This window comes from Atta colombica, unplaced genomic scaffold (assembly GCF_001594045.1).
Source record: "Atta colombica isolate Treedump-2 unplaced genomic scaffold, Acol1.0 scaffold63, whole genome shotgun sequence".
NCBI lineage: Eukaryota > Metazoa > Arthropoda > Insecta > Hymenoptera > Formicidae > Atta > Atta colombica.
Genome location: NW_017259554.1, coordinates 331,614 through 349,763, shown reverse-complemented (window position 1 = coordinate 349,763; position 18,150 = coordinate 331,614). Strand labels below are relative to the sequence as shown.

The 18,150-nt window shown below is 31.7% G+C and overlaps 1 protein-coding gene across 3 annotated transcripts in view; it reads right to left on the bottom strand.

The window, feature by feature from the left end:
• Positions 1–6,498: 6,498 nt before the first annotated feature.
• LOC108692161 (DNA-binding protein RFX7) overlaps positions 6,499–18,150 on the bottom strand; it is a 14,965-nt gene continuing 3,313 nt past the window's right edge. The window contains exons 2-8 of one of the 3 annotated variants that reach the window (XM_018200315.1): positions 12,965–13,219; positions 12,110–12,302; positions 11,563–11,776; positions 11,332–11,474; positions 9,921–10,589; positions 9,171–9,860; positions 6,499–7,732 (exon numbers count right to left, since the gene is read on the bottom strand). In XM_018200315.1, coding sequence (XP_018055804.1) covers positions 6,632–7,732; positions 9,171–9,860; positions 9,921–10,589; positions 11,332–11,474; positions 11,563–11,776; positions 12,110–12,302; positions 12,965–13,219 — 3,265 coding nt within the window. In that variant the 3' untranslated portion in view covers positions 6,499–6,631. Of the gene's footprint in view, positions 7,733–9,170; positions 10,590–11,331; positions 11,475–11,562; positions 11,777–12,109; positions 12,303–12,964; positions 13,220–18,150 lie in introns of all 3 variants that reach the window. The other 2 variants (XM_018200316.1, XM_018200313.1) reach the window with 2 other exon arrangements.

The window sequence follows — 18,150 nt, the reverse complement described above, 5'->3', positions numbered from 1 at the left end:
TAATAATAATTATTATAATAATTATTATATCTAATAATCTGAAATAATGAATTACATTTGGCAGTAATGATATTAAAAATGATAATTTGGGAAATATTTTAAATCTTTATTAATAGATTTGTGCATAATAGATATTATAGGCACACTTTTAAATCATAAATTTAAACATAATAAACTACTCGACATTTAATTTGTACTTATGTTTTCTTATTTTCTTTTACGATGCGACGTAATCAAAGGTCCTGCTTAAAAAATCAAGAAATTTCAAGAAATTCAAGACAAGAAATACAATGTCAAGAAATTGTCAAGACAAAAAAAACAAAATTTCTTTTAAAGATCAAGATAATATAAGAAATGCTCTTTAAGACAAGAACTCTTGTCTTGATGAAACACTAATTCGTAGCGTCAAGTGAACCGTAGCCGGGCATAGCTCTTCATTTGAAAATTAATATCCAACTTGTAGCGTCAATTTACGATTTCCGATTACCGACTCATTGTAGAATTAGCTTTACAGCGAGTTTTAGGTTAGGAACATAAATCTGTAATATCAAATGTATATTAAATGTTAAACTATATCTATTAATTTAATATTTATATTTTTATTACGTATTTATATTTATTCGTACTACTCAAAAACGAAACCATTGTAATAAAATTTATATATAATAAATTATCATAGTATACATTATTCTTCTTCTTCGTTATTGATTGATTCTGGTTCCCGTGATCGGGATAAACGTGATCAATTGTATCCCCAAAAAAGGAAGTGAAAATCGATCATCTTAAATCGGATAAATTTCTCAAAAATCGTGAATGATGCAAACAGCCAAGAATGGCGAATGGAGATTTTAGAAACTTCTTAAATTTTTTTTAGAAACTTCCTTTAATACTAGGATCATCTAACATAACATACTTACGTTTAAATCATATAAGATTTTGATTATTACCCCCTTTTTTAACTCTTTATTTTAAGAAATTTTATATATTCAGGTACTGGGGCGGAAGGAACCCTTTATCCCCCATTTATATCTAATATTTTTCACAGGAATCTCTCAATTGACTTACTATAATTTTTTTGGAATATTTTCTATTATAGGAGTAATTAATTTCATCTCTACTTTTAAATATACAAAAAAATTATCTATAGATAAAATCTCACTATTACCACTTTCACCAAACTCTAATTAACTTAACAGATCTAGTAACTTACAGGATTCCAACTGAAGCTGATGTCCGAGAAAAAAATGTGAACTGAAGAGTTAAACATATTTCACTAATTATAATTAACTGTAATTTTACATACTATATTGAACACAAAAATAGGTTATTAATAAACAGCTACAGCAGAGAGAAACCTTATTACATAAGTTAGTATTACAAATCTATTTATTTCTGTTTATCTTATTATTTATAACTTCTCTTTGCATTTTTTCTCCTTTTTACTAGGCCTATTAATCGAGGCTTGGTGAAAATGGCCCTATAGTTCGATCAATTTTAATTATCGCCATTCTATTTTTTTTTTCCTAGTACTCGCCGAAACAATTATCACATTACCATATTAACAAATCTAAATACATCATTCTTTGATTTATCTGGAGATGGACATCCTATTTAATACCAACACTTATACCCTTATTCATAGTCATCCTTTCTTGAGGAATGAAGATTCCTTGTTTCTCATTTCATATTTCATAAACTTTGCTTGATTAAATAAGAAGCCTTAGCTTCCTTTTTTCAAAGGAGATTATGAATTTCCTTGAGGAGAAGGTACAGTTTCCATAACTAAGCAAACTTCTAAATTTATTTTGTCACACCGACACTTTTTATTTTCGATAGCTTTTAATTTAGATCTGTCGCATCGATAATTATTTTCGATAGATTTTTTTTCGGAAATAAACTGTGCCAAAAGCATTTTCTCCTTTGTATAATAAGCATTATGGCGAACTCGACTGGAAGCACTGATGCATATTAAAGTTGTACAATGATTTAATTTTAGTATAAAAATAAAATGTAAATATCTCGAATTATGAAACACCTATTTTATCTAATAGTGCAATAAAATGTATTGAGTATTTCACGATTTAATCGATTTTTATTTATAAACATATATTTACGTTATTTTGTGTATGTATTTTGTGTATAACAGTTTTAATGTGCATCAGTGCGCATTTAATGCATTTAATCGCTATTAGTTTTATTTTTGTCCATTGTTGCAAAATGCAAAAATGCAAAAATTAATCACGATTTTATTCAATCAACAATACCTTTATAATCTTTATTATTCGTAATTCACGATATTAGATTTGCATATATTATATATTGTGATATGCTGCCTTCAGTAGTTACTAAAATTCCTAAAATATTTCTTTCTTCAGGAAGGCAGACTTGAGATCAATGAAACAAGGAGGCTTAAAGAATCAAGGAGTCCTCCATGGAGATTTCCTCCACTCTTAAAATAAGGAAGGAACCTATGAATGAGGTGTTATTTTGATTTTTCAGACATTCTTCAAGTTTATATCGGAGTATATAAGGATAGCGAAATCCTTCTTCTTTTTCTTCTGACCAATGGATTTTCGATTTCTTGTAGGAATCAGTAGTAGTACTCTTCCAAATAAAGATCGCTAGGCTGAAAAGGGTCAGTCAGACATATCATTTTACTAAAACTAGCCTTCAAATACTGAGTGTTTGAGACTATGATACCACGCAATCAGTATTATAGATTGGTAATGAAGTTCGCATTTCGTGAATCTCGCCTAACGAAACATACATTGCCGCGGCGGGAATTAACAGTGTATGTCTTGATATGCACCAATGCACGTTGATGTTGCTAGCCGAAATCGCTATAACAAATATTTGACTCATACATTATTAAATTCATGATTTTTATTACATAAATGTTCCATAAATAAATATATACTTGTAAAGAACTATAATATCCTATAATTATAGCAGAAAAATTACAAATTTTTCTCTGCAGTTATCATCTCTATTGATAAAAAAAAACTTTGACAATTACACTGAAATCATAATTTTAAAGAAAAATATTATTCTAAATGCATAAATACGTCTACTAAGCTAATAAATCATAAAAAATGGTACAATATCAGTTTTTAACTCTTAATTACTTCAATATTCACGAGGACCTTCCGTAAGGAAGGTCTTTAATATAGGGTCTTTTAATAGGGACGCTCGAAACTCTTTGTTAGATCATAGTAGCCATGTTGTTAAAGTGACATCTGTCAAATTTGTCATGAATTGTTTAGTAGTGTATGGCAAATCACCATGGAAGGTCATAGTGTTGAGCAATCTGTGCAAATCATAAAATTTTATTATCAAAATCAGTGCTCGGTTCGAGAAACGTTCCGCGCATTACGTGATTTTTATCCTCGCTACAACCGTCCTGCCGAGTATTCGACGTTTGGTGGTCAAATTCGAGTCAACCAGTTTGATAAATAATCAGTCAATACCAGTATGTCGCCGAAACGCAAGGTCTGCTGAAAACATCGCTGCTGTGCGTAAGAGTATACGGAAAAACCCGGTCAATTTCTCGTCGTTCACTTGGCCTTTCTGCGACTTCAACTTGGTGAATTTTGCGTCGGGATTTGAGTGCACCCCTATAAAATTCAACTGACCCAGGAACTTAAGGTAAACGACCATAGACAACGCCGTGTGTTCGCTGATTGGGTTTTGGAGCAGTTGGAAGTTAATCCAAATTTCACCAAATAAATCATCTTTAGCGATGAGGCCCATTTTTGGATGAATGGATATGTGAACAAGCAAAATTATCGAATTTGGGACGATACCAATCCATGCGAGATACACCAGCTCCAAATGCATCCCGAGAAAGTCACTTTAGTGCGGATTTTGATCTGGCGGAATCATCGTACTTCTTCCAAAAACGCCCGAAGCGGGCGTTGCCATAACCGTCAATGGCAAGCGCTACAGATCGATGATAAGCAACTTCTTGTGGCCTAAAATGGATGATATGGATACCGATAACATGTGGTTCCAACAGGATGGCGCTACGTGCCACATACCGCATGCTACAATGGACATTCTGCACGAGCGATTTGAGGGCATGGTTATCTCGCGCGGCGGCGACGTGAATTGGCCACCAATTCGCGAAATCACGCGATTTAACGTCTTTAGACTTCTTCCTTTGGGGCTATCTTAAATCGCAGGTCTATACGAATAAACAAACAATTGATGCTCTCAAAATCAACATAACAAATCCAACAAATTCAGCCAGATTTATGCAAGAAAATCATCGAAAATTGGACCGCCCGAATACGTGTCATCAAGCGAAGCTGCGGCGGACATTTGAACGACGTTATATTCCATACTTAATGCCATAAAATATTCTTTCAAATAAAAAAAAAATTGAGTGGATATCTCACACACAACTTGTTTTATTTACATTTAAAAATTGAGCGTCCTTATTGAAAAACTCTTTAGTATCTCATCGTGCTAATAATAAGCAATAATGAGTTGTAAAACTCATGAATTCAATTCAACTTTTGTCGCGCAGTGAAAGTAGTATTTCATCATTTCTAAAAGTTTTGCAAAGTAATTACCAACTTGAGAACATAGAATTATAGGCTAGTACAACAATTTCCGTCGTGGTAAACGTTACCGCGATCTGTGCAGAAGCCATGATTGGCTGAAACTTGATTCCGCTTCCGCGTTTACCGCTCAATATGACATAAGAGAAAGAAAATTAACGGAATCGTAGGCTGCTGATTAATATCTACATTCATATTTACTGTAATCATCGAAATCGACATTTTGTTACTGTATCCATATTAATGAAGAAGACAAAAAAACAATACATATAATCAATCGCATTATATAGACAATAGTTGTAATATATCGACAGCATATAATATTGAGATTCCGTTTATTCCGCAAATTCTAACGGTGAAATTATAGTGAAAATAGCGGAATGACTTCGTCGTGTTGATTCCGCGAATTCCGTTCCATTATTAATTTCCGCTCTATGGAATGGCACCCTTATGCCTCCGGCACACCAGTGCGATGTTCGTCGCGCGATACGCGATATCCAATGAATGTACAGCTTTATTAATAATCTCATTCTAAAGGTATACTGTCATTGAATATAGCGCGCGACTAACATCGCGCTAGTGTGCCGGAGCCACGTCACTGTTGCGGAATTTTGTGCGGCAACCCTAACATGAAAGTCATGAGACGACTCTGATTACACACATTACATATTGCGCACATATCAATAAAAATTGGTTAATTTAAAAATAAAATATTCTTATTAAATAAAGCAATAAAAAATTATTAGGCACCCAATGACAGCCAATGGATGCATCCAAAAGTACGACCGCTCACTCATTATGCTCAATGAGTTTCTTGCATCTGATTGGCATATTCCATTAGATCTAAAAATATAGACCAAACAGGTACAAGAGCTCACTGAGTGTTCAGTGAGCGGTCGTGCTTCTGGATGCATTTAACATAAGTGATGCAATCGATGTATGCAATCAAAAATGCAAACAGGATCCTTCGCTAGAAATTACATTAAATATTCCCTATTTAATCCATTGAATGACTTTTTTACAGATTTATACAGAATTTTAAAAAATTATTAGCAATATATGAATTAATCAAGTATTGCGTAAAATAACTGCTCGTTCTATATTTCCTTCAAAAAAATAGAATGGAAATTCTTCGAAAACTTTTTTATAATTTTTTCATAATTGTTATATCATCAAATAGCTGTGTTCTACAGAATAACAATTTATAGGAATTAATTAGACGTAATTGAATCGTTTGTCAGTAAAATTAAAATAGTATAATGATAATAAATTTTAATTAATGTACAAAAAGTACATTGTGATGTTCATTCATAAAAGCTAATGTCATAAAATTAAAAAATGTATAAATTTAATTTCACAGAGATGATTGAAATAGAAAAAGACCCAACATACAAGTTCTTTCAAATTGTATTCTTGTATAAAGTGTTCAGAATATCCAGCATAAAGTACAATTTGCATTTAATATTCGTATTTACGTAATTTTCACGTTGTAAAGGGGGTCACAAGCTTTGCCGAGGAATAAAACAAATATTCATAGAAAAAAAAACAAATATTCCTTTTTAATTACATATATATCATATACTTAACGAATATAATCTTTAATAATTTAAAAACATACTTTTTAAAAATCTCGCAAATTTTCCAAAGTTTCAGATGCCATTATTTCAATACTACTTTTTATTGCGATGAAGATTAAACAGTCATCAATACAGCCTGGATAGTAAATTGCATGTCAAAATATAATTTACTATAAGCTGAAATAATGCCTTCTATATGAAAAATCTATATACACAATTTGTAGTAAAAAATAATTAAAATATTTTAAATTGTATGATCAAATTACATTATAACAGATATACGCAAAATTCTGAAATATCCTACATCTTAAAATTGAATAATATCTAATTCTTATTAAAATTCACTTATATATCTTGCTTTTAACCGTCTTTCGTTTACTCTAAAATGATCTATGAAATAATACGATTGAGAACCATGGGACCCAGTCTATACTTTATCGCACCTCTCCCTGTACAAATGCGAAATTATGATAGACCGAACAGATAATGGTCTCAGCGATTAGGCTCCGTGACTTCGTTGAACAGCGGCGTTAACGAATCCATATCTTGCAGGCCAAAATTGCCAAGAGGATCCAGATCATCCGTCTCCGTGTCGGCTTCTTCGAGAAAACTAGCCCCCAGAAGATCAACGACGTTCCTGCAGAGACTATTGGAAGAAGCGGCTGCAACGGCAACAACATCAGTGCCAGCTGTGACGCCAGTTACGGAGGCGACAGCGACGTTTGTCACGTCACCCTGTAAACTAAGAGAATTAAGAATAGGACTGGATAATATCGGCTCGCCTGGATCCTGGTACACTTCTTGGGATTGCATTGTGTGCAAAGGTGTCGATGGGTACGATCTGGAACCATTACTGTCCTCTGTATACGAAGATGTGTATGCAGATACTGGCGCTGGCAATGGCGTGTTCGGATATGATCGTGATTGCATTATTTTCTGTAACGTGCCACCGGCATCAGTGAGAATGCTCGACGTATCCAACATATCTTCTTCCGACAAATTTAAATTGGCATTCGGCAAAGCGTCAAGAACAATTGTGTTGTTCAATGTTTCTTCTGCAGTCTGTTCAGATAGTATTTGCAAATTTGGTTGACCTTCCTCATCCAAGATCGTAAAAATATTATTAATATTCTCAGATGCGATCCCTTTGTCCGTTATCAAAAACTGCTGCTCGTCTGACATAAAGTTTGTGTCATCCAACAAATATGTGCCCTCTTGTCCGATAGAAGAACCAAAATCATTATATTCGCTCGGTACTGGGGTAGGCGCAATGGAACTGCTTGTTGATGGATTGAAGCTTTGATTTTGCACTGATGATAGGCATTGTTGAGTAGAAATCGGAGACATTAAAGACACGGGATTTACCATCCTATGTAACGGCACTGATTGTGATCTATAGAATAATTGCTCATTGCTCAAGTGTCTGCTAGCGTGAAGAAGTTCCGTAATTTCTTGATCGGGTGGAGGTGGTTGACCCTTCTGATATACATTCTTGACCTCTTGTAAATTTTCTTGACTTGGATAATTAATTAGTAATTGTTTCTGAGGCGTCAAGTCCAGAAATGCAGTGCATGGTGGTCCCTTCAGAACGACCTGTATCGGGGAAAATATTTTATAAATATTTTATCAAAAAGACTGAATGTCTTTATTTATAGATTACTTTATACATACAATTTAAAACTAGAGCTAAGAAAAGGAACTAGGTAACATAAAATTTCAGTACCCGCCCGTTATCCGTACATATGGCTCTGGTACTCATTAATTCGGTACCCGCAGAACCATTTACAGGTACTCGCATGGGTGATACCTGTTTCGATACAGGCATATTCGTTATATGCTACAGATATCTGCGTACAATTTTGTCAATTTTAAAGGCATTTTAGAATTTATACTAATTTTCATTTTGTTTGTACAATAGTTAAATAGTTTAAATTAAGGATGAATCAGTCATATAGTCCCTGCAAAACAAATTAAATTTGGAAATGTATTTAATATCCATAATGCGAAAACGAAACAGTTTAGCTCTGGAATATTTTAATTACAAATGGAATGAGAATCACTACAAACAATTGTAAAATTATTAAAAAAAAAACACTTTAAAATTGACAAAATTACATGCAAATATTTATAGCATGTAGTGGATACTCGTATCAAAACGGGTACCCGTATCGTTCTTATATGATTCTTTGGATACTCATCATACACCATTCTACAGGTACCCGAATTAGTGGATACCTATGAAACCAATCCAGATCCGTATGTACGAATAATGGAGCGGGAGCAGTACTTGGTATTAATAAAATTAAACATAAAAATATATTAGCTTTTAGGAAAATATTAAGCGAGCATATACACCGACTGATACAATCCCAAAGCAAAGTCCAAATATCCGCGTGATATAGTGAAAGTATGTATTATTAGACATGGGAAAAAGTTTGTGGCATTTTTTTAATGCCATCTAACGGGAAAAACGCCACGAACTTTTTCCCACACCTAATATTAAAATATGTATTGAAAGTATAATATATATTTACAACAAAAGATGATTAATTAATTAATTTCAATCTCAGATTTTTTTAGTCAAATATTTACTACTGGTATAAATTTTGACTTTGTTTATATCGAACACTTAATACGCGTACTAACTAGTAGGTCAATTCCTATTAAAATTAAATTATTTTAATTTCGACGATGCGTTAAACGTATATACGATATGACTATTTAATTAATCATCTAGATGCATATTATACCAGCTTAGCACACCATTCTTTAAATATATTGCTAAAATTAAAATAATTTAATAGAAAATTACTAGTTAATACACGTATCAAGTGCTCGGTATAAACTAGGACTATGAATATTATATGTTGAATACTATATGTCTTGAATATCGTATGAATATCTGCATTTATCAATTGTGTATCAATCAATTGTATTGACTTGTCTATATACTTAAATTCTTTATTATCATTGTCAAAAAGAACTCTAGTTGGACTTGAATTTAGTTGTTGTATTCAATTCCGGTCTGTACCTCCGATGACTTGTTCGTTGCCACTGTCAGCACTTGCCGCGAGTGTTCCGCTCCGCTCGATGTTGGTACGATAAAGGTGTCCGTAGTTTTAATGGTGTACGGTACACTGCACGAGATGGAACGAGAGAGCGTCTTTTGGCCACGCGATCTGGAACTGCCGGCTTGCAAGTTACTACGTGATCTCGGCACCGGGGTGTTACGCGGAGATACGAACGGGCTTGCGTTTGCCGAATTTGACTTAGACGCGCGGCCATTAATGGGAGAATGCGGTCCGGGTGAGATCGGCGTGAAGTTAAATATTCTGCGTCGCGTATTTGGACTCTGTGGCACAGTATTGGCTACACTGGGCGTTGTCGTCTCTTGGACATGCTCGACGACATTAGTTTCGAAACTAACACGACGTCGAGTGCTACTCGGATTAGGATGATTTAGAAGTGTTGGGAGTATGAGATTATGTTTCTGTGCAGGCTCCCGTTTTTCCACAGCAACGCTTTGTCGAACGATGGTTACGGGCATCAGATCGGTGGCAATAACGGGTGCTTTCAAATTCTGTTGCAATATCAATCGCAGCTGCGACACTTTGTCTGATCGAGAGATCTGCTCGGTATCGGAACCAACGACGCTAGTTTCCACATCAGAACTAGATGAACTACTTTGTTGAAAATACTGTAGCAACTCCTCCTCTTGCTCCTGCGAATTGTTTCCACCGTTTAGATAATCATCCAAAGCGTCCGTGTCGATATCACGAACCTTTCCATCTTTGAAGACCGGTGTATCTTGCAAGAGGCGAATCTGGTCCCTCGTAAGGAGTCCCGAAGATGTTTCCACTATGTTACCAGTAGTGGAACAACTCTTCGACGAGTCAATATCACAGTTTTTAACAAGTTGACTATCCGCAGTCTCAACTGCTTTATATTTGATAGATTTTGAGCTAGCTAGTATTACTGATATCTTGCCGCCACGTTGGATAGAAGCTAACTTGGGTAACAAAGCGTTGGAATGCTCTGGACTCTCCTCTGCGAGCTTCGTCTGTTTCTCAGGGCTGGGCTCCTGTTGTGCTACAATTGGATTATTGGCACGTTTCCTGGCATTTTTACCTTTGACATCGCGCTGCGCATTCAACATTATTCTAGGGTTGCTATTATTCTGTCTGTCATTGCGCGATTGTACCACTAGATTATCACAGTTAGACTCTTGAGAGACATTACAAGGTTGTTGCTGCTGTTGCTGTTGATTGTAAGTTTTCGATACCTTTTTCTGCCGGTTATAAACTACAGCAGATAAGTTCAATTTTGTTAATGAGTTTTGTGCAACTATTGTTGTTGCTGCTGCATTTGTACCTTGAGGTGACTGATTGGATTTAATCTTTTTGCATCCTTTATTGATATTTCCCTTACTATCAATGGATTTTTCTTTGCTCTGTAAAAATAAAATTATATCCTGGATTCAAAATATAATCAAGTTATCAATTAATTGAATTAAAAATATTTTATTAACTTTTGATATTCTCTATTTAAAAAATATTAGTACAACATAACAAAAATTATTAAAATTTCTTATTAATCTCTCTCTTTCCTCTTCTTTTCTTTCCTCCTTTCTACTCTCATAATTTTCTATGGGTGCGATCCATCATTCAAAATACTCGCATGTATATCTTATCCTTTAATATTTGATGTTAGGATGAAATGATACTCGCGAGCATTATGAACGTTAAATGAAACGCACTTTATCTATTATATTTCAAATTAAAACGCATTTGTTTCATTGTATTAATATTTATATTTATATGATATGATATGTTTTTTATAATCAACATAGATGTTTTTCTTCAATAAATAAATTAATTAAAAGTCAGTTTTACTGATAATTATCGATTATTATAACATTGATGTTTTTTTTAAACATCCCTTTATTCTTAAAAAAAAAGAACAACAGGAAATAAATACAAAGAATTTAAAAAAGTCAGAGATTAATAAATTTATAAGAAAATAATGTTTGAAGTTAAATATCTTCGAAGTAAAAAATTGAGAACTGACACACTATTCCACTCTTCATTAACGTCTCAAAAGCATAAAAAATAAAAAAAAAGATCATTAAAAGATAACTTTGCACATATCCATATTTTATCAACTAAATTAGAATATTACATTACACTATATACCTGTACAATAGAATCAGGACAACGATGCTTCTGATCTTTTATATACTCGCGTTGTTGAAGTTTGCGCTGCAATTGTAACTGAGCTTCTCGAAGCTTAACGGATTTACCACTTACGGGTGGTGTTGGTAGATCCGAAATCACCTCTAACGATTGAGAATTACGAATTAATATTTTAATTGAAACAAAAAATAGAAAAAAAAGAAATTTTATAAACTTAATTCAATTGCTCACCTTTATTAAATGAAGTATCACGCTGATCTGAAGCTGAAAGAATGCACACAGCAGCTAAAGACCGAGTATCAACACAAAAATTATCAACAAGATGCCGCGCTAAGGCACTCAAATTTGGAAATTTCGGGCCCAACATTTTCTCTGCCCATTCTCTTATCAATGTAGATGCAGCGCCTAGCATTTCTTCCGTAATATTTTCCTCTAAATGTTCCTCCTGAAGTTATTAATAATTAAATGTTACGTATTTACATATTACATATTCTAATGGTTATAAAAAAATTTAAAAAGAAGTATTTATATACAGAAGAAAGTAAAAACAATAAAATATATCAAATGAAACAATTGTCATGTCGTACAATATTAATATAACGATCACAATACTTTAAGTTTAAGTCATAGCAAATAGAAAAATTAGAAGGGAAAAATAGAAAGAAAGAGATGAAGGAGAATATATAAGAAAAAAATTCAAATAATTTCTGGCAAGAAGTTTTATCGATAAAATATATTACGCGAGAATTATAGAATATATTATTTGTTTATTGCTCACAGTTTGAGAGCCAGATATCTTTGGCAGTGTTGGAGGATCCAATTTAATTCGCTTGCGCATACCAGCATAACAGTAACGAGAGTTGCCTCGTGTGCCGAGCCTACGAGGGCGCACTCGTGGATATACTTGTTTCATGACTTTTCCAAAATCAGCCGTCGATAACGGCTTCATAGAATTTCTTATACAATACATGCTAAAAATAAAAATCATATGCAATATCTTAAAGAAAAAAAATTCTTCTTAAAAAGTTATTAGAAAACAGATATTTTCACAAACAATCAAATAATTATCTGCGAAATTTCACTATATATAAATAATATATTCTTCTACAATATATATTTTTCTATAAATAATATATTCTTCTGTAACATATTCTTTCATAAATGGACATATAGATAGTTAATTTCTCATTTTAATTTGATATTTTCAAATTAAATAGAAATTTGAGAATTATACGTTAAGTAAATTCTTGCTAAGTAAAAATTTATTTAAATTTAAGTGATTTGATTATAAAAATAAATAGAGACATCCAAGTTTTTCTCTTCTATATATGTTCTAAGTATGCTAAAAGATTTTAAAGGGTGAATCCTCACAAAAATTCAAAAGACAAGAACTTCATATGTCTGAAAAGACTTATTTTCAAAGATACATGATGCTAAAAAAAATTTTTTTCAAAAATTTCGAAAACCATCCAGGCTATTCTAATTATTTTTTTTTTAACTTTGACCATATATTTTTGAAAATAAATCATTTTGGACATATAATCACTTAAAATTTTCGTCTGGATTTTCTGTGAGAAATCACCTTTAAAATCTTTTAGCGTATTTAGAGTACACCCTGTAGCGGACAACTTACTTGTATTCATCATATACTTCTTGTTTCGGTAAAGATACATCCGGGTCTTCTTCTAAATGAGTCTTAATCCACATAATGGTCTGATGAATTTCGTAACGATTTCCTAATGGATTTAGTGGTTGCCTTAATGGATCGACGGTCCCACTTGGATTTGTCAGCAATAACGGAAGTTTCAGGTACAACAATAACTTTTCTTCTATCTTAAGTTGTTCCACCTGCGAGAAGATTTTATCCACAAGCGCTCTAGATTCTTCGCTATAATTTAAAAAGATAACATATATTAACATATATTAATAACTTTGACTAAAATAAAATAATTTCAAAGATATAAAAATGTATGAAAATAGATAGAAACTATCTATTGTATTACAGTTAAATTTACAAAAAATGACTTGTTAAATATATATTTTAAATATTTTTTAAATATAAAAAATTTAATTAAAAATTTGCTCTTTTCGGTTTTTTATCCTTATTAACTTGGACCCCCATCATCGCAAATCATTCGCAATAGGTCAAAAATTTAATTAACTTTAAACTTAAAAATTAATTAACTCTTTATTTGCTAATTTCTTGCTGAAAAACGAATTGTTTGCTCAAGCAAACATTTAACGGAAGAAAATTCAAGTTATTAAGCTGAACTTTCCATACTAAAAAAATATATACAGTAGCAGTATAATGAAATCGAGTCAGATTTTTTTGCTTTTTTGCTTCAAGATAATACAAAAAAATTTGAAAATTTAACATTTTGAAAGAAATACCAGTTCACACGTACTGCAAGATAAGTAACCTCTCTATCACTAAATATTCATTTGCTGACATGTATTTGATGTCAAAATAATCCCGAGACGTTGTACTATTGAAACATACTAAAATCCAATATTCTACTAACTTTAATATGTAAAAAAATAATTATCAAGTTAAAATAGTTTATCAAGGACGCATCGTACCGCGATTTAAAATCTTTTTCTATTTCCACAGAATTATTTACCCGCATATATTTGATATCAAAATAATTGTTTTAGTCAATGTACTGAATGTATTGAAAAAAACAAAACTCGATTTTTTGTTAATTGTAAAACGTAAAAAATAAAGATTTTCTTCTAGTCAATTAGCTGCATCATAAATTCCTTTAAACAATGTCTACAGAATTATTTGCTCGCATATATTTGGTACTAAAATGATCCTCAGGCAACGTATTATCGAAAAAATAAAATTCGATTTTTTTGCTAACCACAACACTTAAAAAATAAATAGTTTATACTAAGAGTAATTTCGGAGAAATTAGCACCCCAACTATAATACTCAGGAATTCTGATTAATTCTCGTCCCCGATAGAATTCCCGTTTTCTTTTGACAAAACGAAGCGTTCTATATAATTTAATAATTATAACAAGAGTTCTGTTTAATAATTATTTTAAAATAATTTTTTGAAAATGGGGGTTTGTTAACTTCTTATCGAAAATTGAGATCGAATAGCTCTAAGCGGCCTAATAGTTTTATTTCATGAATATTTAGAGTTCTTGATGCATGAAAAAAATTTTTTTAAATAAAAAAAAAAATTTTGAAAAATCAATTTTTAGACACAATAGTTCTGACTAGAGACTTAGAAAATGAAAATTTTTTAAAAGTTCTGGCAATTTTATTGACAGTTCTGGATAACACGAGTTCTAACGAAAGTTATTAATGCTTGTAGCGTTAGGACCAACGGTTTAAGAAATATCGCAATTTTTGGAATGTCTGATTCTCTCACATCTGAGACAAAAAATTTTTTAACATTACAGCTGTTGATAATTCTGAGTGGCATGAGTTCTATCAAAAGTTATTATCATTTAGCGCTAGGATTAATGGTTTAGAAGATATCGCGATTTTTCGTTCTGCGTTTTGTGAAGTCATCCTAATTTTGGGCAGGAACTCCAGAACTTTTCGAGATGCATTTGGAACTGTGACTAAAATTTCATTTTTTGAAAAATGAGGTGCCAATTTCAGAAGTCGAAATGAGACCAACGGCATTCGAAAGAGAATCGTTTATCCCGATAGTTTGTATCTCTCCCGTTTGTATCTTTCGTTTGTATCTCAAAGAGTTCGGAGATACAGCGATTTCAAAATTTCGAAAATGTGCCAAGAGGGGAAGTCGGCCATTTAAAAAAATTTTTGAAGATATGGGACCAACAACATTCGAAAAAGAATTGTTTTACCTTTTCTTTCGCCGTTGGTCCTATTTCAATATCTTGAAAATTGGCTAAGTTCGCTATATAGAGGTCGCGCAAAAACTGAAACACGCTGTATCTTCGAACCCTTTGAGATACAAACGAAAGTAGGAGAGGTACAAACGGGTACAAACGATTCTCTTTCGAATGGCATAAATTAAAAAATCTTAAAGTTGCGCGCTGGCCATTTTTTATTTTTCACTTTTTGTTTAACTGTTTGAAGTACAAACGAAATAATGATAAGTACAAACAAGTACAAACAAAAGTACAAACGGCCTACGGTATTAATTTTTATTTTTGATAAAGTTGAACGTCAGGTTCATATCAGTGAAGTTTTCTGTACTTTTTAACGCGAGATTCGCATAATGATTTTTAAACAATTTTAAAAAATGGGGTGTTAACTTCTTATTAAAATTCAAGCTTGAATAATTCTGAGCTTAATAGTTTTATCGTTTTATTTCTCGCGCGTTAAAACACAAAGAACTCTTGTTGAAAGGAAGCAGGAACTCTAATCAGAATTATTATGTCTAAAAATTGATTTTCAAAAATTTTTAACTTTTTTTTTATTTTTTTTAATTTTTTCATGCATCAGGAACTTTAGATTCATGAAATGAAACTATTAGGCTACTCAAAACTATTCAATCTCGATTTTCGATAAGAAGTTAGCACCTCATTTTTTTTAAATTATTTTAAAATAATTATTAAGCGGAACTCTTGTTATAAAATTTTTATATTGTACATTAGTGACTACTTAACGTTTATATAAATGCAATTTATGCAATTTATAATTTGCAATTTGATGAGTGACTATCTGTTTTCTGTACATACAATCTTATACCATAGACGGTTATTACTAAATTTGTATATTTTATAGCCCTTGTTGAGTTTCTATGTTTTATTGGAATGACTAACTATGAACTAGAACACAAGGAAACATCACAATAAGGCGGATAATTGGCACCAGGATTGCACATATTGCAAGATAGTATATTTTATTTATATATTTCATTGAGAATGATTTAAATCAAGTCGAAATGTGTACGAAATTAATGTATGTCTAAATCGAAGAGACAATAGAAATTGAATGAAATCTATTATATTAATCTATTATATTAACGCACTAATTATCGCATAGATTCTTACTTCCTTCAATTTGTAATATAAAACACTTCATCAAAAAAAAAACGGGAATTCTAATCAAAACTCCTGAGTACTATAGTTGGGGTACTAACGTTACACCCAACATTAACATCGAATAGTTCTAAATACTCCATTCGATGTTTTTTGACAATACTAGAGATATAACAAAATTATTTAATTATTAAAAAAAAAATTTTTTATGTTATAATTTATATTAATTTTATTTATATTAATATTATTTATATTAAATTTTTTTCGAAAATCCACATTCTGAAAAGAGTTCTATTAGCTCCGCGAAGAATTCTAGCTATTATCCTTAATAATCGATGCGCTGAAATTAATAATTTAAAAAAGAAAATTCTAGAACTTTGAAATTTCAGATTTCGAATTTTTCTCGATAAATCGATAATTTTTTTTCAGAAATTCAGTGTCCTAACAAGAGTTCGGATAACCCCCCTCCCTCCGAAAAATTTTTAGAGTTTTCAATTTTAACAAGAATTCCGTTGATTAAAACAATGAAAACATTGTTTGAAATAAGGGGGATGGCCAACTTCACAATTTTGAAACTTTGAAAAGCTACAATTTCTCTATTTTTCATTTCACTTTAATCCCTATAGAACAATCGATAGAATTCTTGAGGAGGTTATCAGAATTTGCGTTAGACACCGGATTTCCGAAAAAAATTTCTATCTATATGATTTGAAAAAATTCGAAATCTAAGAATATTCTCGAACTTTTTAGTTATTAATAATTTTAGCGCATCGATTTTCAAGGATAATCGTTAGAACTCTTTTGTAGGCTAAGAATTCTTGTCAGATACCGGATTTCCGAAAAAAATTTGATATTTATTTTTTTAATTAAAAAATTTTTTTTAATAATTGAAAAATAATTTTGTTATACATCAGGAACTTTAGTACTTGCCAAAAGACATTGAATAGACTATTCAAAATTATTCGGTACTAATGTTGAGTGTGAAGCATCTCTATTTTGTGAAGTTCATTTTTTATTGTTCGGAATGAACGGAATTCTTTCTAAAATCTATCAAGAACTTTTTCTCTTGTTCTAAAGAATCCAAAACTTTTATCAAAACTCTGATTTCGAAACATCAAGGTGCCAACAACTTCATCAAAAATCACTAATCATGAAATTGAAGCTGCTGTTCCCATGACAATCTGAATTTCGGAAAACGAAATCTCGGAAAAGTAATAGAATGGGAATCAATCAATCAGAGTTATTGGGATGCATTACTGTTCGTTTGTACATTCACCAACTAAAAGATTGCAACACTTTTTTTAAATAAGTTTCGGAATGCAGTCTGTTCACCAAGTGATTGATTCTTATTTATGGATCCGTAAGTAAAAATCAATCGTTCGGTGAATAGGCTGCATTCCGAAAACCATAGAAAAAAATCTGCTGCAATCTTTTCAGTGAATATACATATACATTAAATACAAGATTATCAAAATTGAATTTTTATACGTTGTAAAAAGAAATTCATAATTAATAAATAATTGTTCGATAAGTATTCATTTTTCTATCTAGCATATAAATATAATCATTTATAAATATAGAATGCATTCTGAATTACGCATGATGTATTGTTTTATCCTTTTTTAATAATTGGTAAAGAGCAAGGACAAATGATACATCATGCGTTCCATGTGTAACTTCATGTGGAACGCACTCATAATCAGCGTTGGGGATAAAATTGCGTGCTTGTCGATCCGAAATATTTTTGTGGTTGAGTTCCCCATGGACCAATTTCCGAAATTGTGAAAAATCAAAAAATTTATTTTAAATATTTTATGAAAAAAGATAATTATTATATTATTATATTAT